The 25,730-nt window shown below is 48.7% G+C and overlaps 1 protein-coding gene across 1 annotated transcript; it reads right to left on the bottom strand.

Annotated features, from left to right (window-relative positions):
* Positions 1 to 5,200: 5,200 nt before the first annotated feature.
* Positions 5,201 to 25,550, bottom strand: zgc:158659 (uncharacterized protein LOC791141 homolog). Its single transcript, XM_059355203.1, has 28 exons — positions 25,300 to 25,550; positions 23,214 to 23,337; positions 22,200 to 22,303; positions 21,891 to 22,053; positions 20,162 to 20,371; positions 18,950 to 19,017; positions 18,741 to 18,869; positions 18,602 to 18,655; positions 18,399 to 18,508; positions 18,136 to 18,277; positions 17,315 to 17,400; positions 17,048 to 17,153; positions 16,524 to 16,676; positions 16,134 to 16,265; positions 15,388 to 15,512; positions 15,033 to 15,114; positions 14,613 to 14,777; positions 14,086 to 14,189; positions 13,867 to 13,966; positions 10,140 to 10,211; positions 9,928 to 10,034; positions 9,473 to 9,594; positions 9,281 to 9,359; positions 9,018 to 9,188; positions 8,461 to 8,578; positions 7,804 to 7,955; positions 7,571 to 7,719; positions 5,201 to 6,906 (listed from the first exon to the last, which is right to left on the bottom strand). The coding sequence occupies exons 2-28, from the start codon at positions 23,296 to 23,298 to the stop codon at positions 6,782 to 6,784; spliced, it is 3,213 nt and encodes a 1,070-aa protein (XP_059211186.1). The 5' UTR covers positions 23,299 to 23,337; positions 25,300 to 25,550; the 3' UTR covers positions 5,201 to 6,781.
* Positions 25,551 to 25,730: the final 180 nt, after the last annotated feature.

The following is a 25,730-nucleotide window of genomic DNA, read 5'->3' as shown; positions in this document are numbered from 1 at the left end:
CCACGGCATGCCATTCATCTCCTAGCCACTCGAGGCTTCCCGGCAGCAATACTAATGTGTGCAGCCAAAGCAACTGACAGCTGATCCTGCTGTGATCTGCTGCCGCCGTCATTAGAAACGGACGTCGCTTCACGTGACGCTTCGGAGGGAAGGACGTCCCATGTCTCTTAAATCGTTTCCCCTCTCCTCGCTTCCCTCACTTGCGTCTCTCCATGCATCCCCGGTGGGCAGGGCTAAGACCAGGCGGCAATCTCCATGCCTGAGCATGGAGGCCAACCAGAAAGTGCATTAAGCCTGCAATTCACTGAAAATTCCAGTAGGGAGTGCTAAGTTTGGCTGCAAAAAAAATCTGCCCATTCATTTCAGTGCAAAATTTGAAAACTTCTCACTTGATTTATTACCTCAGGAAATTTTTTCAGGACAACATTATGGTCTCAATCGCTTGTAAAAAAAATCATCTTCAAGACAATTTCATGTCAATAGTTCTAATAATGGCCCCATTTAGTAGAAAATAGAAGATAAAGAATCGTATGATTTGGGGCGTTGCTACAGGTCACTGACAAGGCGAGCTGTCACCAGGAGAGAAGCAGAGCAATGCGTATCCAAGGCAACTTGTCTATAAAGTTATATATAACGTTATATAGATAGAAAAGAGGACGTTTACCAATTTGGTCTCATAACTTTGACCCTTTCACACTGTTTTTTCACTTAATGACAGTTTATTTGAATGTTTTGTTCAGTAAAAATGTCTTGTTCAGCGTTTGGTTGGACTAACAGACACTCCAAGGAGTCGCTGCTCAGTTTTCTGAGGTAAGAAAACATTTTGTTTTTGTTTTTTTGCTAGCCAAAACTAACTAATGCTCCAGTTAATGCTAACATGAATTAGCAGCGGCTTCTCTCAGTCGGGTTGCCGGTGTAGAGAGGCATGTAGTCAGTGTCGTCAGATCCCTCGCGCTCCGACACAGTCCAAATATGGTCTGCTCCGCGTATCGGAAACAAGATGGCGACGCAAGATGGCGACGAGTATAACGCTGAACTCGAGGCTTTCAACGGGCAGTCCACAAACCAATGGGTGACATCACGGTGACTACGTCCATTATTTATATACAGTCTATGGCTAAGACACAAGTGAACGGCGCAAGTGAGGGATGCAGGGATGCGAAATAGACGACATGGGACGCACCTATAGACGACATGGGACGCACCCAGAGAGTTGTTGCGCCTGTTGCTGTTGTTTGTTTACTCGCGCGCCTGAATCTGCTTCACTCGGTTGCTGAATATGTGCGCGAAGATCAAACAAGTGCGCGTGGCAGTTGAAATCTGCACGCGTGCAGATGTGTTATCGCTCATGCGACTTTTGACTCAAATATGACGACATAGATCTCTGTTTGTTTACAACAAGCACCGGAGTGAGCGGTGTCAGTGGGGTGAAAAGACGAGTGAAAACCTCTAACTCAACAGACATGGCGTTTTTTCAAAAAAAACACAAGACCTTATAACCTGACCATACATTGTCCAATCTGCCTCAAACTTGTCATGCATGATGATATTTCATCATTGACCAGTTCTATCTACATAACAATATTTCATACATTTCTGCCCTTTGTGATAAGCCACGCCCCTTTCATAACTAATAAACAGTTTGTCCTAGAAACTTGTATAAGGTGTCAGATTGCTCTGCATAGAGTTCCTGTTGAAGTGGTGGTTGATTACCCCGCCCCTTTTGATTAGCCACGCCCCCTTTTACTAACTAATGAATCGTTTGTCCTAGAAACTTGTATGAGGTGTCAGATTACTCAGGATAGAGTCCCTGTTTAACTGGTGATTGATGACCCCGCCCCTTTTGATTAACCACGCCCCCTTTTATAATGAATGAACCGCTTGTCCTAGAGACTTATGAGGCAGGGCTGGACTGGCCATCTGGCATACCGGGCAAATGCCCGGTGGGCCGGCAAGACTTTTGGGTGAAACGACTTGAAAAAAAAAAAAAGAATAAATAAATAAATAAATATATATATATATATATATATATATTTTTTTTTTTTTTTTTTTCATATATCTTTTGGGTTGACTGATTGCCCAAAGGCCAATAAAACAGGTAGAGAGAGGGCTGAAGGCCAAGGCCCCCTCCTCCTTGGCCCCTTCTGCTGTCAATCAGCCAGTCACGTCACGGCCCGGCAGTCTCACTGGCCAATGGTCAATAAAAATCAGGTAGAGGGAGGGTCGAGAGTCAGCCTCCTTGGGCCCATTGGCTGATGTTTCTGTCTCCTGATGTTTTTGTCTCCAGGTGTTCCTGATGTTTCTGTCTCCAGGTCTTTCTGATGTTTCTGTATCCTGATGTTTCTGATGTTTTTGTCTCCAGATGTTTCTGATGTTTCTGTCTCCAGATGTTTCTGTCTCCTGATGTTTTTGATGTTTCTGTCTCCAGATGTTTCTGTCTCCTGATGTTTCTGTCTCCTGATGTTTTTGATGTTTCTGTCTAAAGATGTTTCTGATGTTTCTGTCTCCTGATGTTTCTTTCTCCAGATGTTCCTGATGTTTCTGATGTTTTTGTCTCCAGATGTTTCTGATCTTTCTGTCTCCAGATGTTCCTGATGTTTCTGTCTCCTGATGTTTTTGATGTTTCTTTCTCCAGATGTTCCTGATGTTTCTGTCTCCAGATGTTTCTGTTTCCGTCTCCAAATGTTTCTGTCTCCTGATGTTTCTGATCTTTCTGTCTCCAGATGTTTCTGATCTTTCTGTCTCCTGATGTTTCTGATGTTTCTGGCTCCTGATCTTTCTGATGTTTCCTTCTCCTAATGTTTCTGTCTCCAGATTATTCTGTCCCAAGATATTTCTGACTCCAATGTTTCTGATGTTTCTGTCTCCAATGTTTCTGATGTTTCCGTCTCCAGATGTTTCTGTCTCCAGATGTGGAGGCGGAGCCTCATGTCTGTTTTTTCTGTTTCTAGATGTGGAGGTGGAGCTTGATGTTTCTGTCTGTCTCTCACCTGTCTGTCTGTCTGCCTCCTGTCTGTCTCTCTAGTGGCTTTCTCTCACCTGTCTGTCTTTTTCCTGTGTGTCTCTCACCTGCCTGTCTCTCTCCTGTCTGTCTGTGTGTCTGTCTGTCTGTCTGTCTGTCTGTCTCTCTCTCACCTGCCTGTCTCTATCCTGTCTGTCTCTCACCTGTCTGTCTCCCACCTGTCTGTCTCTCTCCCTGTCCGTCTCTCACCTGCCTGTCTCTCTCCTGTCTGTCTGTCTGTCTGTCTGTCTGTCTCTCATCTGTCTGTCTCTCTCCTGTCTGTCCCCAGACCCGTCCATGCCTCTGACAGAAACAATTTCGCCATTGGAGCCTCAGGACTGATCCTGGGTCTGGTCTGATCTCTGGCTGGATTCATCTACTACAAGATGAAGTCCCGAGGTCAGACCAGTACACCTGAACCAGAACCAGATCAGACCTATACACCTGAACCAGAAGCAGTTCAGACCAAACCAGTACACCTGAATCAGAACCAGATCAGACCACTTCAGACCAATACACCTCAACCAGAACAATTTCAGACCAGTTCACCTGAACCAGAACCAGATCAGACAGTACACACTTTAGATTAAGTGTCAGTCTGTATTGAGACCTGTATAGTCTGGACCATCTTTGGACAAGTTCTCAGATGGTTTTGATGGTTAAACATCCTCCTCCTCTCTAAAATGGGCATATCTGGCTTGACTCTGGCCTGGTTTGATTCCTACCTGAAAGGACGCTCATTCAGTGTATCCTGGCATGGACAGTTATCTACTTTGCATTGCCTCTCCACAGGGGTTCCCCAGGGCTCAGTGCTAGGACCCCTGCTATTCACTTTCTACACCACCTCTCTGGGTCAGGTTATCCACTCACTTGGCTTTTCCTATCACTGCTATGCAGATGACACTCAGCTCTATCTGTCATTTCCTCCTGATGACCCCTCGGTCTCACGGGTCTCTGACTGCCTCTCAGACATCAACACATGGATGAAGGTACATCACCTCCAGCTGAACCTTTCAAAAACTGAACTGCTGGTCCTCCCTGCTAAACCAACCAAGAATACACCACGACATCAACATCAAAACTGACTCCCTGTGTCTTGCCCCCGCCAGGGTGGTGAGAAACTTACTTTACCAGTCATGTCGCCTCTGTTGCCCGGTCATGCCGCTTTGCACTTTACAACATCAGAAAAATCAGACCTTACCTAACTCAACATGCCACTCAACTCTTGACACAAGCTGTCGTCATCTCAAAACTTGATTACTGTAACGCCCTCCTGACAGGCCTGCCAGACTGCACAGTGAAACCGCTTCGGATGATCCAGAACGTGGCGGCGCACCTGGTCTACAACCAGCCAAAAAGGTCACATTTCACACCACTGCTCATCGAGCTCCACTGGCTACCTGTTGAAGCATCAAATTCAAATCTCTAATGCTGCCTACAAAGCTGTCCCCGGTACTGACCCAACTGCCTGAACGCCCTGATTCAGGCATATGCTACCTCACCACTGTTGCGCTCTTCCATTGAACGCTGCCTGGTTCTGCCACCTGTTCGTCCAAGCCAATCCAAACTCTTTGCATTTCTTGTTCCCAGTTGGTGGAACCACTACCAGTTCCTACAAGAGCAGGGGCATCCCTCTCTACCTTTAAAAAACTCCTGAAGCCCCAGCTCTTCATAGAGGACCTTCTCTCCTAGCACCACACCACAACTCTACTAGAATCCTCACTAGAACTTATTGCTGCACTCTTAGAGCACTGTACCTTGATTGTTTCCCTTTTTCTGTAAGTGACTTTGGATAAAAGCGTCTGCTTAATGACTCAATGTAAATGTTAATATCAGTGACTTGGCAAAAGGACTTCATTCATAACAATAAAGTTATAACAAAGTAATAATGATATAATAAAATGTTAAAATACAATAAATGTATAATAAAATAATAATATATTATTAGTCTTGTGGTTTATTTTGGCTCTGAGGAGTTTTAGTAACTACGCTAAGGTAACTTATTACTTTTAGTAACTCAAAGTGTACGACCTCGTTAGATACAATCTGAGTATTAATATTATTTTTATTTTTATTAACATTATTAAAATTATTTTTTGACATTTTGAACCCTGCAAACAAACGGCACACCTGTTGAGCTTTTATTTTGAAATAAAATGAAAACAGAAATGATAAGTGCTTCTTCATGATGTCACAGCTGCAGCGTGATGTCACACATCAGGCTCCGCCCCCCAGGTATAACTTCATCACCATATATGGACGTGGAGAACACGTTCTCTGTGGTTCATTTTTTATTAGAAAAAAGTGACAATAAAAACTGATCAATCATCAATAAATATTCAGTCACTATGGTAACCAGCCGATGATGTCACAACAAAAGGATCAGCATGCAGCAGGTTGTCATGGTTACAAGCGTGACCTCTGACCTTCACCTTTTACCCGTCTGTGAACCGATGCTAACAACTAGCTTAGCATTAGTCATAGTGCAACTTAGGCGAACAAACACCTGACCGAGCTAACGGCTAACAGCTAACGAGCAGCTGATTGGTTCAGACCGAGCTTACGGCAAACAGCTAACAAGCAGCTGATTGGTTCAGACCGAGCCAACGATTAAAAGCTAACCAGCAGCTGATTGGTTCAGACTGAGCTTACAGCTAAGCACTAAGGAGCAGATGATTGGTTCAGACCGAGCTAACGGCTAACGAGCTCCTTATTCGTTCAGAACGAGGTAACGGCTAAGGAGCAGCTGATTGGTTCAGACTTTGATCCCTGATCCGTGAAATATATTAAAATTCAATTAAACAATATTTAATCCTGTGGATGGTCACTTTTCTCTTTAATACAAAATTTACCAGAAAAATTTAAAATAATATTAAATCTCAGTAATTTGGCAGAAATTGTAACTGTATTAATTTAATAAAACTGCCGAAATACCTTAAGACTAAAGTTGTATATTTATGACAAAAACATAGATTAAAACAACTAATGATAAATATTATTATAACAAACATTTGTGTAAAATCTGAAACATAGTTTAAACATTTGATCAAAGATTGTCAAAATCAAGTCTAATTAATTAAATAAAACAAATTCTAACTAATAATAATAATGAACATTTATATAACTGGATTAAACAGTTCAAACAAACCTGATTGGTCTGCTTGGTCTGTGGCCCTGCCCACAGCTGCTCAGCTGCCTTCCTATTGGTCAGTTTGGTCTGTGGCCCTGCCCATAGCTGCTCTGCTGCCCTCCTATTGGTCAGCCCGTCTGCCCCACCCACAGCTGCTGTCCTGCCCTACTATTGGTCAGCTGGTCTGCCCCGCACACAGCTGCTCTGCTGCCCTCCTATTGGTCAGAAGTGCTGATTGTCTGAGGTTTTATTGCTCTCACAGTGTTCACGTCGCTGGTTTCATTCAAACGGTTTATAAAGTTTCAAACATTAAAGTTTTTAAAGACTGGAAGACAGCTGTGACATCATCACCCCCCCCCCCCCCCCCCCACCTGTGACCCTGAGATTCACGTTGCTATGACAACCATCCTGCCAACAACACGTCACAACGATAAAAACCAAAACAATGTCATCATCTTCATTATCAATTTCTTCGTCAGCATCTTCATCACAGTAGTGCAGTAAATACAGTGCGTCTGTGTGAGTGTGTCTGTGTAAATGTGTGTCTTTGTGTGTGTCTGTGTAAATGTGTGTATCTGTGTGTGTGTGTGTGTGTGTGTGTGTGTCTGCGTGTGTGTGTGTGTGTGTGTGTGTGTGTGTGTGTGTGTGTGTCAGTGCTCGTTGGGCATGTGTCTGATTGTGTGGAAGATCCAGTCCATCTTGGTGCTCCATCCTCCGTGATGAGCGTCGTTCATCTGTTTGGTGAAATATTCCAATGCCTCCTGCTGACTCTTCTCTGAGAGACAGACAGACAGGAGAGAGACAGACAGATGGAGAGTCAGACAGACAGACAGACAGGTGGAGAGACGGACAGGTGGAAAGACAGACAGACAGGCAGACAAAAAAGAAGTTTTTCAGCAGATTTACGTGCAACGTGCATTTACATTATCTCTCTCCCCACCTGTCTCTCTTTCTCCCCCCACCTGTCTGTCTCTCTCCCCACCTGTCTTTCTCTCTCACCCCACCGGTCTGTCTCTTTCTCCCCCCACCTGTCTGTCTCTTTCTCCCACCACCTGTGTCTCTCTCCCCACCTGTCTGTCTCTTTCTCCCCCCACCTGTCTGTCTCTCTCTCCCCACCTGTCTGTCTCTCTCACCCCCCACCTGTCTGGTCTGTCTCGCTCCCCCCACCTGTCTGTCTATTTCTCCCCCCTCCTGTCTGTCTCTCTCCCCCAACCTGTCTGTCTATTTCTCCGTCCACCTGTCTGTCTCTCTCTCCCCACCTGTCTCTCCCCCACCTGTCTGGTTTGTCTCGCTCCCCCCACCTGTCTGTCTATTTCTCCCCCCTCCTGTCTGTCTCTCTCTCCCCACCTGTCTCTCTCCCCCACCCTGTCTGTTTCTCTTCCCACCTGTCTGTCTCTCCTCCCACCTGTCTCACCCCCCAGTCTGTCTGTCTGTCTTACCCAGGGCCAGGGTCTTCCTCAGGTAGGCAATGTCGTCGAAGCTCTGCAGCTCGGGCATGCCGCAGCCCAGCAGCAGGGAGAAGAGGTTGATGAAGAGGCTGGCGTGCTGCCGGATGGCCAGGTAAGCTTTGTAACACATCTCCTGGAACCTGACACACACAAAAGTAACAGAGAGTGAGACAGGCGGACAGTGAGACAGACAGAGGACCAGTGGCAGTAAGGGGGGCTGAGACCTCTCAAACTCCTTTGTCTTGGTGGACTCCTGGACTCCTTTACTGATGACGATGAGGAAGTCCTGCGTCAGGACGAAGGGGACGCGCTCTCTCTTGTAGCCAAACTTCTTCTTCTTGTGATCCAAGAAGTGACCAAAGTCGATGTGGAACAGCTGGAGGAGGAGGAGAAGAAGAAGAGTGTTGGGGTCACGCGTACACCACAGAGGGATCTCGATCATTTGTCCACCTGGGACTAATTTTATGGAAAAGGCTAAATATTTTTCTTTTTTCAGCCTCTAAAAATGGAGCTTAGATCCCTTTTGTTCTCCATTAAACTCTGTCCCCCAGAATCCCTTGCACCTTGGAATATACCTGATGTTGAACATGAATGAATGATATGAACCTTTTCTATGCAAATAACTCACATTAACTCACAACCATTACTTAATATGAATATGGTAATTTGATGATAATTATGAAGCTAATTTTTAATCAGGGTTCCAAATTGATAGTTTAATGAGACGGATTTAGATGAATTGTCTTGTTTTGCTGAGTGGTGCACCATCGCGAGGAGACTTAGAGTAAATTAAGTCATATCAATTATTATAATTATTAATTGTTTATGATAATCATTAATAATTCTGAAAGCCATTTGAACACACTTTGTGTTGAGCTCACCTGTCCGTTCTCCTTCAGCATGATGTTGGAATTGTGTCGGTCTCCGATTCCCAGAATGAAAGTCGCAACGCAGTAACCTGCACACGACCTGGTGAACAGGTCGATGGCCCGGTCGTACCTGAGAGACAGACAGGCAGACAGACAGACAGGCAGTCAGTCAGACAGGCAGGGAGACAGGCAGGGAGACAGGCAGTGAGACAGGCAGACAGACAGACAGACAGACAGACAGACAGACAGACAGGCAGTCAGATAGGCAGGGAGACTGACAGGCAGACAGACAGACAGGGGGAAGGAGAAAGAGAGAGACAGGCAGACAGGCAGGGAGGGAGGGAGACAGGTATTCAGACAGACAGACAAAAAGGTATTCAGACAGACAGGTATTTAGACAGACAGGTATTTAGACGGACAGGCTGCCAGACATACAGACAGACAGGTATTCAGACAGACAGGAATTCAGACAGGCATTCAGATAGGCTCTCAGACAGACAGACAGGCTGTCAGACAGACAGGAATTCAGACAGACATTCAGATAGGCTGTCAGACAGACAGTTACTGACGCTTCCCCCCGGTTCTTGTCCCTGATCCAGTGGTGCAGTGTGTTGGAGTTGAACTGCAGCGCTCCCTTCAGGCCTCCTTTACACTGAATCTGCATGATGGTGAAACTGTTCTTCACCACCTCGATCAGACCCACACAGTCCCCGATGGACAGGCAGCCGTAGGGCAGCATGCTGCACACACACACACACACACACACACACACACACAGGTTAGCCAGGTGTGCTGCTGCTGATGTCACAACTGATGATGTCACCGTCCTCACCGCAGGTCCAGGCCCTGATTCTGCCAGATGTTCTCCATGATCTTAATAATCTGCAGAGTCAGCATGTCCTGCCTGAGGTCTGCAACACACAACACAAACTACGTTACCCACAAGCCCGAGCACCGCTCTGCTGCTAGCACCGCTAGCATTCTGCATTCAAACCAGTGATGTGGTTAGCACTGAGCTAGCTACCGTCTCCGTTCTTGAAGATGATCTCGTTGTTGGTGAAGAGCAGCTCAGACATGATGTCCGGGTTCTCCCAGTTCAACCACAGGGGGCGCTTTGCCGAGGACATGATCCGGCACTCCTCCAGCCTGCAACCAGAGACGACTTTACTTTACTGGACTCTACTCTACTCTACTCTATTCTACCCTACTCTACAGGGCTCTACTCTAATCTATTCTACTTTACTCTACTCAACCTACTTTACTGGGCTCTACTCTACTCTATTCTACTTTATTCTACTTTTCTCTATTCTACATTACTGGGCTCTACTCTACTCTACTTTACTTTACTCTACTTTACTTTACTTTATTTTGCTGGACTCCACTTTGCCTCACAGTCAGACAGGTGAGTTACCTGAGGTTTCCCAGCTGGTGAACAGGTGAGTTACCTGAGGTTTCCCAACTGGTGGACAGGTGAGTTACCTGAGGTTTCCCAGCTGGTGGACAGGGTTCAGAGGAGAGACAAATCCCTGAAGAGCCTCCATGTAATCAGGACGAGACATGTGTTCAACCAAGAACTTCATCTGAGTCTGACAACCAGTCACAGCACAGCAGCACATGAGTATCAAGCAATCACAGCACAACAGCATGAGTATCAACCAATCACAGCACAGAGTCAGTTTTTGTTTTCATACCTTCTGTGTTTCGTCCTTCTTCTCTTGTTTCAGTGTGTCGGTCAGATTCACCAGTTTATCCATGGCCTCCACCTGCACACACACACACATGATAAACACACATACACACACACACACACACACACACACACACACAGAGTTGTTACTGGCTGCGGTGTGTGTGTTGGTCTGCGGTGTGGGGACATACCTGCCGGTTCAGGTTCTATTTCAGTCTTACTGACCGCCAGAGGCGGTGCTTTAAGCACTGGACATTCCATCTAGCGCATGCGCAGGTCGAGTAGTTATACCAACAGAGTCACCTGTGATCCCTGGATGACCCGGGAACATCTAGAAGTTCTGGTGTCACCAGAGGATCTGTTCTTTCTATATTCTTGCGATTGCTCAAGTGTTGGTGCTTCGGATGTTATTCGTCAACCAGAGGCTGCAACTTGCTGTTTTGGAACGTCAACATCTGCATGATGTAGCCGGCGGTGATGCTGCCGTACTGGCTCGCATGTCCACTGACTGTCAGCACTCGGCCAGGTGTGGTGAGTGCTGCATGTTTGTTTATTGCTCTGACGGCGGGTGTTTTCGCCTAGCTGTGGGTGAGCGTGTGCAAGTAAGTACATGCGATCATAGCCTGTTTGCTAACCTTCATGTAACACGGTTGCTAGCGCTACTCTCCCCACTGTTTGCAGTTGTCTCTCGTACCGTGGCTTCGCAGCGCTCGATTTAGCCTGGTTGAGTAGTTACTCATTTTTTAACCATGTCTATTGTTTTCGCCAGACCGCTTTGTGTTACATTTTTGCCATACGGTGCCGGTTGTACAGCAGCTGTGTGCTGTTCTCTCTCGCACCATGGCTTTGGTGCTCTCACCTTAACCTGGTTGCGCATTTATTCATTTTTGAACCTTATCTAGTGTTTTTGCCAGACAGCTTTGTGTTACAATTTTGTTACATAGTGCCGGTTGTACGTCAGCTGTTCCTCAAGGTTTTCCCTTTCCACAGGCTATGTGTGGCGGACGTCCTCCAGTCTGTAGCACAGGGGACTGGTTTGTGACAATAGACTTGAAAGACACGTGTTTTCATGTCCCCATTGACATGCATCACAGGCGGTTCCTCCGCTTTGCTTTTCTGGGCAAGGTGTTCCAGTTCAGGGTTCTTCCGTTCAGGCTATCCCTGGCCCCATGTACGATGTATGGCGGCAGCCCTGTCACCATTGCAGGTCAGTGGAATGAAGATCCTGCCATACTTGGACGACTGGTTGGTAGTTTCCCCAACTCAGGAGCAGGCAGTCAGAGACACGGCTGTTCTTAGCCATGTGAACCGGCTTGGCCTCACGTCAACTACGCCAAGAGCAACTTTACTCCAGGCCAGGTCGTGTGTTACCTGGGGCTGATACTCGACTCTTTAGCATTGCGAGCCTGCCTCTCCACGTGTGGCAACCATTCTGCAGCTTCAAAGGCATTTCCGACGTGGCACGTTCCTGAAATACAGCCTTTTCCTTCGACTGATAGGTATGCTGACTTAAGCATCCATAGTGGTTCCACTAGGGTTGCTCTCCTTGCGTCCCCTTCAAATCCGGGCAAATGGTCTCCATCTGGACCCCAAGTGGCATATGCAGGCTGGTCAGAGTGTGTGGGCAGTGTCTTCTGGCCCTCAGACCCTGGAGAAAGAGGACATATCTGATCACGGGGATGCCCTTAGGCATCGGGAAGTTGTAACAGATGCCTGCCTTACCGGCTGGGGCGCGGTGTGGCAGCACAGAATGGTCAGAGGCCAGTGGGATGCCCAGCGGAGACTGGAGCATATGAATCATCTGGACCTCCTTGCAGTGTTCCTGGCACTCTTCTAACAGTGTTGAGAGACCGGCACGTTCTCATCCAGACAGTCAGCACCTCTACAGTTTACCAGATAAATCACCAGGGCAACACCAGATCGAGGCAGTGCCTGCGTTTGTTGCAAAGGCTCCTCACATGGGCGTTCCCCCATTTTTTGAGTCTCAGGGCTCTCCATGTTCTTGGTGCCAGAGGCCGCCCCCAGGAGAGTGGAGACTCCATCCGTAGTTGGTAGGCATGATAAGGAACAGGTACGGCAGGGCAGCGGTGGATCTTTTAGCCTCCAAAGAAATGACCCACTGTTGCCTTTGGTTCTCCTTGATGGAAAGGATCAGCCCCCTAGGTCAGGATGTTCTGGCCCATGCTTGGCTAGACAGCCTGCTTTATACATTCCCTCTGATTCCCCTGTTACTGGCGACGCTGGATAGAGTCTGAAAGGGTGGCTACAGCCTACTCTTGGTGGCCCCACATTGGCCAATAAGGCAATGGTTGCCAGCGTAACTCAGGCTCCTCAATGGAGTGCCATGGTGCCTCCCGGAGAGGTTGGACCTCCTGTCATAAGTGGCAGTTGCATATGACATCCGAACCCGGATTGTCTGCGGCTGTGTGTATGGCCCCTGAAAGCCAGGACCCACTCCTGACATCCTCTGACCAGTGAGTAGTCCACGCAATCTTGAGTTAAAGGACACCATCCACTAGGTTGCTTATGCAAACAGGTGGGAGTTGTTTCACAGTGGTGCGAGGCACGCGACGAAGTCCCGGATACTTCTTCAGTGCCAGTGATATTGCTTTTTTTGCAGTCTACATTGGACAGCAGGAGAAGTGTGTTGACCCACTACCTGCTCAAGGAGCTCAAGAAGGAGCCCAGAGGCTTCAACCACCATGGGTCCAGAGGGTACCACCATGGGACTTGCTTATAGTCCTGAGGTCCTTTTGCTTACCATTGTTCGAGCCACTGAATGAGTTGGACTTGAAGTGGCTGTCGTTGGAGACTGCATTTCTCCTTACCATTGTGTCAGCAAAGCGTGTGGGGGGGGGGCTTTGCCTTGTTAGCCAGATGTGTATTGGCATGCGGATGGGCCAGGAGTCGTTCTCTGGCCAAATCAGTCCTTCCTACCTAAGCAGTTATCCCCCCGACATGTAAACCAATCGGTAGAGCTGGCTGCTTTCAGTCCCCTAGGCTCACCAGGGGGAGCAGACATGACATAGGTATATAAGTGGTCTTGCATGCTTATAGAGCACAGAGGCTTCCTGTATGAAGGTTAAGTGCCATTCTGCCAGGAATGTGGCTACATCATGGGCTGTCGTTGAAGGGGGTTCCTCTTCAAGACATCTGTGCTGCTGCTACCTGGTCTTCGTCGTGCACATTTACTCGATTCTACAGAGTAAATATTGCTGCTCCTCATCCTGGGGAGACGGCTGTCCTGTCGACAGCTGCAAGCCCCTAGTTGGTCGTTATCTTCGTGACATTTTTGGTATAAGTCATCCAGTGCTTAAGCACCACCTCTGACGGTCAGTAAGAATGAAATAGAACAAGAGTTACATATGTAACTACAGTTCTGTGAATTCTGGATGACCGCCAGAGTTCTCTGTCACTCGGATCTCTCAGTTCCGCGAGAAGATCCAGTTGGAACAGGTCCTCTAGTAACACCGCAACTAATAGATGTTCCCGGATCATCCAGGGGTCACAGGTGATATGGTTGGTATAACTACTTGATCTGCGCATGCGCAAGATGGAATATCCAGTGCTTAAAGCACTGCCTCTGATGGTCATCCAGAATTCATAGAACCGTAGTTACAAACATAACTCTTGTGATTCAGTGTGCGTATGTGTTGGTCTGCAGTTTGGGGACCTACCTGTCGGTTCAGGTATTCAGTGTGTGTTGGTTGGTCTGCGGTGTGGGGACCTACCTGTCGGTTCAGGTGTTTCAGGTACATGCCACAGGCTCTGCAGAAAGCTTCCAGCAGCAGGCCGAAGCGCCGGGACACCGTCTTGTTGTGCATCTCTGACCTGAGGACACAAGTCAGTCAGTCAGTCTCAATGCTTTAACTCAAGTGACTCGGTGACAAGTCCTCACAGGACACGGAGACAACAGGTCCTCACAAGACTAAGAGACAACAGGTCCTCACTTCAGGTGCCAGAAGAAGAAGTGTCCTATCCTCTGATTGGTCAGAGCCTTCTTGATCAGGAAGCGGGCCAGAGGATTGTCCAGGTACATCTCGTACTTCAACACCTGAGGACACGGCTCAGAACGTCAAGAGCAGGAAGAACCGACACCACCCTCAGTCCTGATCCTGATCCTGATCTGACCCTGGCCTGATTCTGATCCTGATCTGATCTTATCCTGACCTGATGTGATCCTGATTTGATCTGATCCGATCTGATCCTGACCTGAACTGATCCTGATCAGATCCTGATCTGATCTTTTTACTAAGTGAACAGGAATCAGGGTTAAATGCAGAGGTTGAATTTCCCCATTGTGGGATTAATAAAAGTAATTAATCTTAATCTTAATGTGTAACGTTCGGCTTCATGAAACCAGGCAAAGAGATCAGCTACTAACAGTCTCACCTGTCTCCCTGTGTCTTACCTGTCTCCCTGTGACCCACCTGTCTCACCTGTCTCACTTTGACTCAACTGTCGCACTGTGACTCACCTGTACGAGCTGCAGCAGGTACTGGGACAGCTTGTCGTCACTCAGGTTCTGCACCAGGCAGCGCAGAGCAAACTCTCTCACCATCGGGTCCGGGAAGTTACAGTCCAGTAGCTCCAGAGCCGACTCCGGCTCCATCAGGGGCCACTCCTTCAGCAGGCAGTACATCTGCAGAGAAACAGACAGACAGGCAGTCAGGCAGACAGGTATCACATCTGCAGAGAGACAGACAGACAGTACATACGTAGAGAGACAGACAGGCCGTACATCTGCAGAGAGACAGACAGGCAGTCAGACAGACAAGCAGCACATTTGCAGAGAGACAGACAGGCAGAGAGAGAGACAGACAGCTGGTGAGACAAACAGGTAGGCAGACAGACAGACAGACAGACAGACAGAAAGACAGATAGACAGGTTCTGTACCTGGGACACTTCGTCTCTGGAGTTCCATTTGACAGACTGAAGCAGTTTAGGAAGAGACTCTGGGATCTTTACACAGTAATGTCTGGGAGAGAGAGACAGGCGGAGAGGGAGACAGGTAGAGAAAGAAACAGGTAGAGAGGGAGACAGGAAGGGACAAAGGTGGACACAGGCTAAGACATAAAGAAAGACACGTTAAGACTCATCACTACTCCTTGTTAAGCCCCGCCCCTCACATTGGCCTCCATGTTAGGCCCCGCCCTCACCTGTGCCTCCACTTTAAGCTCCGCCCTTACCCGTGCCTCCTTGTTAAGCCCCGCCCCTCACCTGTGCCCCCTTATTAAGCCCTGCCCCTCACCTGTGCCTCCACAGGAAGTCCTTCTCCTGCTCCGACAGCTCGTACAGAGGATCTCTTGAACACATAGAGCGAAGCTGCTCCGCATCTGCTGCTGAAACACTGCTGTCACACGCCAGGCGACTGCTCTGAGGGACAGACAGGTGGGGAGAGGGAGACAGGTGGGGAGAGGGAGACAGGTGGAGGAGAAGAGAGGGACAGGACAGAGAAGTAGCCAGGTGGAGAGAGAGACAGACATGTGGGGAGGGAAAGACAGGTGGAGGGAGAGAAACAGACAGGTGGACAAACAGACAGTTGGGGAGAGAGACAGACAGGTGGAGAAAGGGACAGACATGTGGGGAGAGAGACAGACAGGAAGGGGAGAGAGACAGACAGACAGGTGGAGAAAGGGACAGACAGGTGGGGAGAGAGACAGACAAGTGGAGAGAGACCCAGCATTCGTGTTATGCACGCACTTAAGGCTGTGCAATTGGGCTATAAGTTGAAAGGGGTGTGTTCAAAAATATAGCAGTCTGCCGTTGACAAAAAAAAATAAAATATAGAAATGTATGTATATATATATATATATATATATATGTATATAAATATATGTTACCAGTCTGTGGCAGTAGTTGAAGATGTGTATATTAATGAATATATTAATATTTAGATGTATATAAATATATATGTTACCAGTCAGTGGCAGTAGTTGAAGATGTATATATTAATGAATATATTAATATTTAGATGTATATAAATATACATGTTACCAGTCCGTGGCAGTAATTGTAGCCCAGCTCTCGGCTGATGGTCCAGTTGGCGTGTTCTTCTATCTGCTGCTCGTCAGGAAACACGACCGTCTGATTGAACCAGGAGAACTCCAGCTCCACACAGGGCGTCTCCTGCAGAGGACCATCAGTCAGTTTGTTAGTCCCTAGATCCACCACAATCCTCTGTCAGTCCCTGGATCCACCACAGTCCTCGGTCAGTCAGTCCCTGGATCCACCACAGTCCTAGATCAGTCAGTCCCTGGATCCACCACAGTCCTCGGTCAGTCAGTCCCTGGATCCACCACAGTCCTCGGTCAGTCAGTCCCTAGATCCAACACAGTCCTCGGTCAGTCCCTGGATCCACCACAGTCCTCAGTCAGGTGTGTTTACCTTGTTGGGGTTTGACCCGGCGACCCCGATGGGGTTCAGTAGGTCCTCGAGGCCGTGAGGGACCGGCCACAGACTGAGCGCCACTTTACCAGAAACCAGAATGTCTGTGTAGTCAAACAGGTTCACGTTCCCCCAGGCCAGAGGACAGTGCTCCTGAGAGACACAGGTGGAGAGACAGGTGAGGGACAGACAGGTAGAGAAACAGGTGGAGAGACGGGTGACAGACAGATAGGTAGAGAGACATGTGGAGTGACAGAGAGGTAGAGTGACAGATGGAGAGACAGATGAGGAACAGACAGGTGAGGGACAGACAGTTGGAGAGACAGGTGGAGGGACAGACAGAGAGAGAAAGACAGGTAGAGAGACAGACAGACAGGTGAGGAGACAGACAGGTGAGAGACAGAAAGGGAAAAAGAGACAGACAGACAGACAGTTGGAGAGACAGACAGGTGGAGAGACAGACAGGTTAAATCAGTGGTTCATTATTAACTCCTTCCTGTGTCCTTGTCTCCTGCCTGTCTCACCTCCTTGGCTCCTTTCCTTCCCTTTACAGAGCAGATAGACAGGCAGAGTCTGGCTGAGCGGGGCAGATCTGCCAGGTACAGGTCATAGGCCAGCCACTCGTTCCACCTGGGGGACAGACACAAAGGTGGGGGACAGACAGGTGGGGACAGACAGGTGTGGGGGGGCAGGTGGGGACAGACAGGTGGGGGAGCAGACAGACAGGTCAAGTTAACTGTGTACATTTAGTGCACACTATGTGTGTGTGTGTGTGTGTGTGTGTGTGTTACCTGGGGTTCGAACAGGGGACTCTCTGTGTGTTGACGTTGTCACAGAGCGGCTCTCCACCGTGATAGATACCGGTCCTCACATATATCTACACACACACACACACACACACACACACACACGCATTATTATGTTATGCACCAGGCTTATTCTTATGCTTCTTCCGTTTCTTCCGTGTTTTTTTTTGGTCGACTAGTCCTCCCAGAGTTTTGGTCGCACATACACTAAAAGGGTATCAAATCAACTGGCTTGGCCATCACAAGGGTGCTATGACTTTTCTAAGGGTTTAGACAAACGTTTTTCAAATTATTTGGCAAAAAGACGCAAGAAAATTACTTCCTCCTCTTTTACATTTTGAAAACAGTTGTACAATTGTAACCTAATAATTTATGGGTGAGAATTAGGTCCAGAGGCAAGCACACTCAAAAATTCTTTGGACATTTTCTAGTTGTGTTTACACTAAAAACATTCAGATTAATGGGAACAGATAGGGACAAAGACAGGGGCAGACAGGGACACAGATGGGAACACAGACGGAGGACACAAACAGGGACAGAGTCGGGGACAGTGTTGGACAGACATGGACACACATGGAGGAGACAGACATGGACACAGACAGGGACAGTGTTGGACCGATGTGGACAGACAAATACAGTGTTGGACATACAGAGACAGTGTTGAACAAACTGGGACACAGATGAGTACAGTGTTGGACAAACAGGGACACAGATGAGTACAGTGTTGGACAAACAGGGACACAGATGGGACAGACGGGGACAGACAGGGACAGATGGGGCAGACAGTGACAGACGGGGACAGACACCTTGTCGATGTCTCGGATGTTGACGTTGACGTAGGTGGCGCAGAGCAGGCGGACCCTCAGTAGCGTGTTGAAGGCCCACAGAGAGCGAGGAGGAGAACCGTCCCCTCCTCCAGGACATGGAGACGGCTGAGGAGTCCGACGGCTGAAAGACAGACAGCAAACGTCTCTCACCTAGACACAGGACACCTGGACACAGGACACCTAGACACAGGACACATGTACGAGCTGCTGACAGCTGCCAGGCCTCTGATTGGCTGCCTTACCTGTATGAGGGCGTCACGAAGCCGGATGCGGGAAGCTGAGAGTACAGACTGTCTTTGGAGACCAGCATCAGGTGAGGAAGACGACCCACAATGATACAGGATCGGATATACTGCAGAAAGACAGGTGGTAGACAGACAGGTGAGACAGGCAGAAACAGTGAGACAGGTTGGGTTCTTGAGGGTTTTCAGATTGAAGCTGGTACCTTATACTGACTGAGAGGATACTTCTCCAACAGGTACTCATCACAGCCACACACCTGAAGAGACAGACAGGTAGACAGACAGGTGAGTCAGACAGACAGCTGGGACGAACAGACAGGTAAGACAGACAAACAGGTGTACCTTAAGGATGTACTGTCCCTGGTACTCCTGGACACAGAGGCGGAGCTGTTGGGGGGACAGGTGCATGGATCGGCTCTTCTTCCTGATGGACTCTGCTATCAGCTGCTCAGGTAAACTGTCGTGACTCACCTGTGCACAGAGACATACCTTTAGACTCCCCTCGCCCGAGACTGCCTCACACTGAAACTGACTCAAACAGCTTCAGTTACCTTTAGGGTATATTTTTGTTTGGAGTTGGACGGAGACACAATCACCCAGATGGTCACAATCAGTCTCCCTGCAGACAGACAGGTACACAGAGAAAGAGACAGGGAGGGATACAGAGTTAGGGAGAGCATCTGCTCACTTTAATTTTGTTTTTATCCCTGCAAACTGAAGATCCTGCAGGGGGATGGGGTCAGGTGCAAGGGAATGGTGCAGGGGGATGGGTACATGGTGCAGAGGGATAGGAACAAGGTTTAGGGGTGTGTGGGCAGGGGGATGGGTGCAGGTGCATGGATGCAGGGTGCAGGAGGGTGGTTGCAGGATGCAGGGGCAGGGGCATGAATGTAGGGTGCAGGGGACAGGGGGATGGATCCAGGGTGCAGGGGGGATGGATGCAGGATGCAGGGGATAGGGAAATGTGGACGGGGATAGAGGGATGGATGCAGAATGCAGGAGGATGATTGCAGGGTGCAGGGGACAGGGGGATGGTTGCACGGGACAGGGGGATGGATCCAGGGTACAGGGGATAGGGAGATGTGCAAGATGAAGGGTGCAGGGGACAGCCCCTGCACCACCCCTCTGTCTGGGCATGGATGCAGGGTGCAGTGGACAGGGGGATGGATCCAGAGTGCAGGGGGATGAATGCAGGCTGCAGGGGACAGGGTGATGGTGCAGGGGACAGGGGGGTGGATGCAGGGTGCAGGGGATAGGTGGATGGTGCAGGGGACAGGGGGATGGGTGCAGGGGATAGGGAGATGTGGACAGGGGACAGGGGGTGGTTGCAGGGTGCAGGGGGATGTGTGCAGGGGGATGGGGTCAGGTGCAAGGGAATGGTGCAGGGGGATGGGTACAGGGTGCAGAGGGATAGGAACAAGGTTTAGGGGTGTGTGGGCAGGGGAATGGGTGCAGGGGCATGGATGCAGGGTGCAGGAGGGTGGTTGCAGGGTACAGGGGGATGGATCCAGGGTGCAGGGGGGTGGATGCAGGCTGCAGGGGACAGGGGGATGGTTGAAGGGTGCAGGGGGATGGATGCAGGGTGCAGGGGATAGGTGGATGGTGCAGGGGACAGGGGGATGGATGCAGGGTGCAGGGGATAGGGAGATGTTGACAGGGGACAGGGGGTGGATGCAGGGTGCAGGGGGATGGATCCAGGGTGCAGGAGGATGATTTATTTTGCTTAGAGACATGAGGTCTGTGTCCATGTCACAGATGAGCACCTTTGTCCAGCTTGCTGTAGATGTGCTGGGGCAGCTGGGGGCTGGACTCCACGTTGGGGGGGTAAACATACAGCGCCTGGCTGTGGGCCCCACCCCCCTCCCTCTCCTCCATAGCCTCTCTGCACACGCTCAGTATGGAGCGGCGGAAGTCCTGAACCTCCGGGTCCTTCATCATCTCAAACTCACAGACCGGCATCCCGATGGCAAACCCTGCACACAGGACAGAGTGAGGCAGAGTGGGGACTCTGGGAGGCGGAGTCTGAGACAGGACTGCATCATTGGCTGAACAATGTTTGAACACTGACCAATAGCTGCACAGATATTTGGTCTGTGATGATGACAGGTGATGACAGGTGTTACAGGTGATGTCAGGTGATGACAGGTGATGCCAGGTGGTTAAAAGTGTTACAGGTGTTACAGATGATACCAGGTGTTACAGGTGATGCCAGGTGATGAGCTGATGACAGTTGATGAGAGGTGGTTACAGATTTTACATGCGATGTCAGGTGGTTACTGCTCATGACAGGTGGTTATAGGTGTGTTACAGGTGTTTCGGGTGTGATACGGATGTGTTACAGGGTGTTACAGCTGATGACAGGTGATCACACTTGGTTACAGGTGTGTTACAGGAGTGGTACAGGTGTGTTTCAAGTGTTACAGGTGTGGTACAGGTGTTAGGGGTGTGTAACAGGTATCTGTAGTAAGATGCTGCAGATGTTTTATCAGTCTGTGGTGGTAGTGTGTTGTTTTATGCTGCAGTCTGCAGGGGAGGCAGCATCAGACACAGAGATGCAAGGCGGTTGGACAGACTGGTCTAAAGAGCTGGTTCTGTGGTTGGAGCCAGGTTGGACACACTGGAGGGGGTGGTGGAGAGATGACCTGTCAAGATGTTGGAGGCCATCCTGAAATACCCAGATCATCCGCTACACAAAACCTTTATGGACCAAAAAAACAGCAGTGGACGGCTCCTCTCTCTCCGTTGCAGGACGGAGAGATTCAAAAGCTCCTAAAGCCATCAGGCTGTCTCATTCTAACAGAGATTCTACCAGACTAACTGAATTTCCCCTCGGGGATAAATTAAGTAATTTTGATTGATTGATTTGGTTTCATTGATACAGGTGTTACAGGTGTGTTACGGATGTGTTACAGGTATGTTGCAGGTATGACAGGTATGTTAGGGTGTGTTACAGGTGTGTTACAGGTGTATTACAAGTGTTAAAGGTGAGTTACAGGTATGTTATAGGTGTTACAGGTGTGCTACAGGTTTCTTATAGGTGTTACAGTTGTGTTATATGTGTTACAGCTGTGTTTTAGGTGTTACAGGTGCATTACAGGTGTGTTATAGGTGTTACATGTGTGTGACAAGTGTTACAGGTGTTTTGTAAGTGTTACAGGTGTGTTACAGGTGTGTTATAGGTGTGTTACAGGTGTGTTACATGTGTGTTGTAAGTGTTACAGGTGTTACAGGTGTGTTACAGGTGTGTAATATGTGTTACTGGTGTTACAGGTGGTACAGGTGCGTTATAGGTGTTACAGGTGTGTTACAGGTGTGTAATATGTGTTACTGGTGTTACTGGTGTTACAGGTGGTACAGGTGCGTTACAGGTGTGTTACAGGTGTGTTACAGGTGTGTTACAGGTGTGTTAGAGGTGTTTTATATGTGCTACCGGTGTGTTACTGGTGTTACATGTGTGTTAAAGGTGTGTTACAGGTGTTAAAGGTGTGTTACCTATCTCTCGGTTCAGGATTTTCTCCTCCCGGTTGCCGAGCGGCTCAATGACCTTCAGGATCGGATGAAACAGTCGGAGGTCACACAGCCGCCGCGTCTCGTCGTAGAACTCCTCCCTCTCCGCCTCCTGGGTCACGCCCACAAAGATGTAGCACGACTCCTCCTGGCCAATCAGAGGCCAGAGAATATTACCACCGGCTGCGTTCCAATACTCATACTACATATGTACTGTGTGTACTCTGTGTGTACTCTGAGTGTACTTTGTGTACTGTGTGTGTACTGTGTGTATTCTGTGTGTACTGTGTGTACCTGCAGCAGGTGGTACAGCGGGTACTTCTTAGCTTCAGTAAAAAGTTGCTGCTTGATGCTAATGAGAGGAGTTTCTCTGAGACACTCGAGACTCACCATCATCCCTGGACACAGAAGCAGACAGCGTAGAACCAGACAGAGTAGAACCAGATACGGTAGAACCAGACACGGTAGAACCAGACAGAGTAGAACCAGATAGGATAGAACCAGACAGAGTAGAACCAGGCAGAGTAGAACCAGACAGGGTAGAACCAGACAGGATAAAACCAGACAGAGAAGAACCAGACAGGGTAGAACCAGACTGAGTAGAACCAGACAGAGTAGAACCAGACAGTGTAGAATCAGACAGAGTAGAACCAGACAGGGTAGAACCAGAAAGAGTAGAACCAGACAGAGTAGAACCAGAGTAGAAAATATGTTCTAGTCTTTTCTAGAAAACAAAAAAAGATATTAGAATAGAACAGATCCAGTTTCCAACAGGAACAGAGAACCAGTCCGTAGCCTAGGTTAGATCCCTGAGATCTCCCTGGGAGAAGCACGCAATCAGCTCCAGAGGACGACTTCTCGCCACGGCACGGGACCGGTAGCTCCAGGTCGACCTCGAGATCCCAGGAGACACTGAACCACGTCACTCCGCCCAGACTCGGAGTTACATCATCAAAGCAGCTGTCCTGATGGAACTTACCGTCCCCGGGGAAGACGGGATCGAAGACGACGCGGACACAAGATGGCAATGTGCACAGACAGCTGCAGAACCCGCTGTGAACCAGAACATTTACCCTGCTGGAGACCAAAACTCCTCCGAGGAAAGAACTGAAGCATCCGGGGGACTGACCCCCACCAACCGGGAGAGGAGCACAAAGTAGAGTAGTGTCGAGTAAAATGAAGTAGATAAGGGTAAAGTAGAGTAAAGTTGAGCAGAGCAGAGTAGAGTAAATTAGAGTTGAGTAAATAGAAAATAGTAAAGTAGAAGGGAGAGTAGAGTTGAGTAGAGTAGAACACACAGAGACGAACCGTTGGGCAGGCAGCAGTCCACCAGGATGCGGGGGGGCATCAGGTGGAGCCCCCACAGTTCCCCTGACGACGGCCTGGGCACCATGGCAACTACCAATCACAAGCTGTCTCACCTCAGAGCTACCTGGAGAGACAGACAGGCAGAGAGACAGGTGAAACAGACAGACAGACAGACAGACAGACAGACAGACAGACAGACTCTTTTGTCCAGACTAATGATGTAAATAATACGTTTTTGGAGTTTTAATTGTTTATGAAGTTTTTATTAAATAACAGTAAAAAATAAAACGTGAAAGTGCTTGTTGTTATTAGTAAAGTGTTTATTTATTTATATTTCTCTCTCTTGGTTTTGAGTTTATTTAATTTATTCCTCTCCAAGAATTGCCACCTTACCGCGGTGGAGGGGTTTATGTGCCCCAGTGATCCTGGGAGCTGTGTTGATGGGAGCAGTAGCTCCTGGTAGGGTCTCCCGAGGCAAAATGGTCCCAGGGGAGGGGCCAGACTAAGAGCGATTCAAAGAGCCTTATGAAGCGGGAACACGGTCGTCAGTGTACCTCGCCTGGCACGGGTAACCGGGGCCCCCTCCTGGAGCTAGACCCGGGAGAGGAGCACGCATTATCAGCTCTCTGCCGGAAAACTGTGGACTGCCCCCTCTGGGTGAGGAGAGAGGTGCTGCCTCAAGCGAAGGAGTTCAAGTATCTCGGGGTCTTGTTCACGAGTGAGGGTAGAACGGAGCGTGAGATGACACAGGTGGTTTGGTGCGACGTCAGCAGTGATGCGGGCGTTGTACTGGACCGTCGTGGTGAAGAAGGAGCTGAGCCTGAAGGCAAAGCTCTTGATTTACTGGTCCATCTATGTTCCAACCCTCACCTGAGGTCCTGATCTTTGGGTAGTGACCGAAAGAACAAGATCGCGGATACAAGCGGCTGAAATGAGGTTCCTCTGTTGGGTGGCTGGGCTCAGCCTTAGAGATAGGGGGAGGAGCTCAGACATCCGGAGGGAGCACGGAGTAGAGCCTCTGTGGCTCTCCTTCGCGTCAAAAGGAGCCAGCTGAGGTGGTTTGGGCATCTGGTAAGGATCCTCTCAGGCGCCTCCCGTTAGAGGTGTTCTGGGCACGTCCAACCGGTAGACCCAGAACACGGTGGAGGGATCTCTCTCCTGGCCTAGGAATGCCTCGGAGTCCCCCAGGAGGAGCTGGACATTGTGGCGGGGGAGAGCCCTGCTTAGCCTGCTGCCCCTGTGACCCGGCCCCAGATAAGAGGACAAGAATGGATGGATGGATGGATAAAAACATGAAACTGTTTGTTGTTATTAGTAAAATGTTCTTCTCATTGTCTCATTGTGTTTAGTCTATTTAATGAATTCACTTTGTGTCTATAAAAAGTTTTCTATTATTATTTTCTTTTAATCTAATAATATATCTAAACTTCTGTCAGCTCTGATCGTCTCTTTGTGTTTTCAACGACGCGTCAAACAAAGAGCAGAAAGTAGGACACACACACACACACACACACACAGACACACACAGACACACACACAGGGACGACTGCTTTTGTCTGTCCGTGTGTGTGTGTGTGTGTTTCCTGTCAGGACTTCCTCTCTGCTGACTTAAAGCTGCAGAACAGAAAATAAACTAAGGATTTCAGTTTGTTTACAACAAAGAAATAAAGTTAACAAAACTATTTATTTTCTGTTTTTCTGAAATTATGATTTAAAGAGCAGAAACCTTCAGATGTCTGTTATAATAATAATAATAATAATAATACAAGTTATTTGGAAGAAAAACTTGAACTTGTAAATTAATCAACTTTAATAGTAATATTTTGAGGTCAATGTTTTAACTTTTCTGTTATATTTTTACAATTATTTATTTTTCTAATAAAATAAACCTTGATTGTTGTTGTTGTCACCAGTAAACAAACACAGTGAAGCTCTGTGCTGACCTCCCACAGCAGGTAAACAGGAAGATGACGACATAACTTAACAATAAATAATAAATCCTGACGTCACCCCCCCCCACCCGTGACGTCAGACTGTGATATGGTTGCCATGACAGCGGAGCATCAGTCTTTGTTCTGTCACTCACCTGAGCTCGTGCCTGTCGCTCCAGCAGCGCGTGCCTCCGCGCATAGCGTCTATCTGTCTCTCCGCCTGTGTGTCTCTCCTGCAGCCTGTCTGTCTCTGTGACCGCCTGTCTGTCTCTCTGACAGCCTGTCTGTCTCTCTGACCGCCTGTCTGTCTGTCTGTCTCTCTCTCTCTGGCGGTCTTTGTCTCCGGTCTGCCGGTGGATCTTCAGGCTCCGCAGCTTCTGTCACACAAAGACTCGACACACACCGGAGACCTGTCTGTCCGTCTGTCTGTCTGACAGCCGGTCTGTGTGTGTGTGTGTGAGCAGAGGAAGCAGAACAATGTGCTGAGGAGGAGGGTCATCCTCTTCCTCTTAAAGGGACCGCAGCCTCACACGCTCTGTGTGTGTGTGTGTGTGTGTGGGGGGGGGGGGGGGGGGGGGGGGGGGGG

This window comes from Centropristis striata, chromosome 17 (assembly GCF_030273125.1).
Source record: "Centropristis striata isolate RG_2023a ecotype Rhode Island chromosome 17, C.striata_1.0, whole genome shotgun sequence".
In the NCBI taxonomy this organism is placed as follows: Eukaryota; Metazoa; Chordata; class Actinopteri; order Perciformes; family Serranidae; genus Centropristis; species Centropristis striata.
The sequence above is the reverse complement of the archived record's forward strand: the minus strand, read 5'-3'. Positions and strand labels throughout refer to the sequence as shown.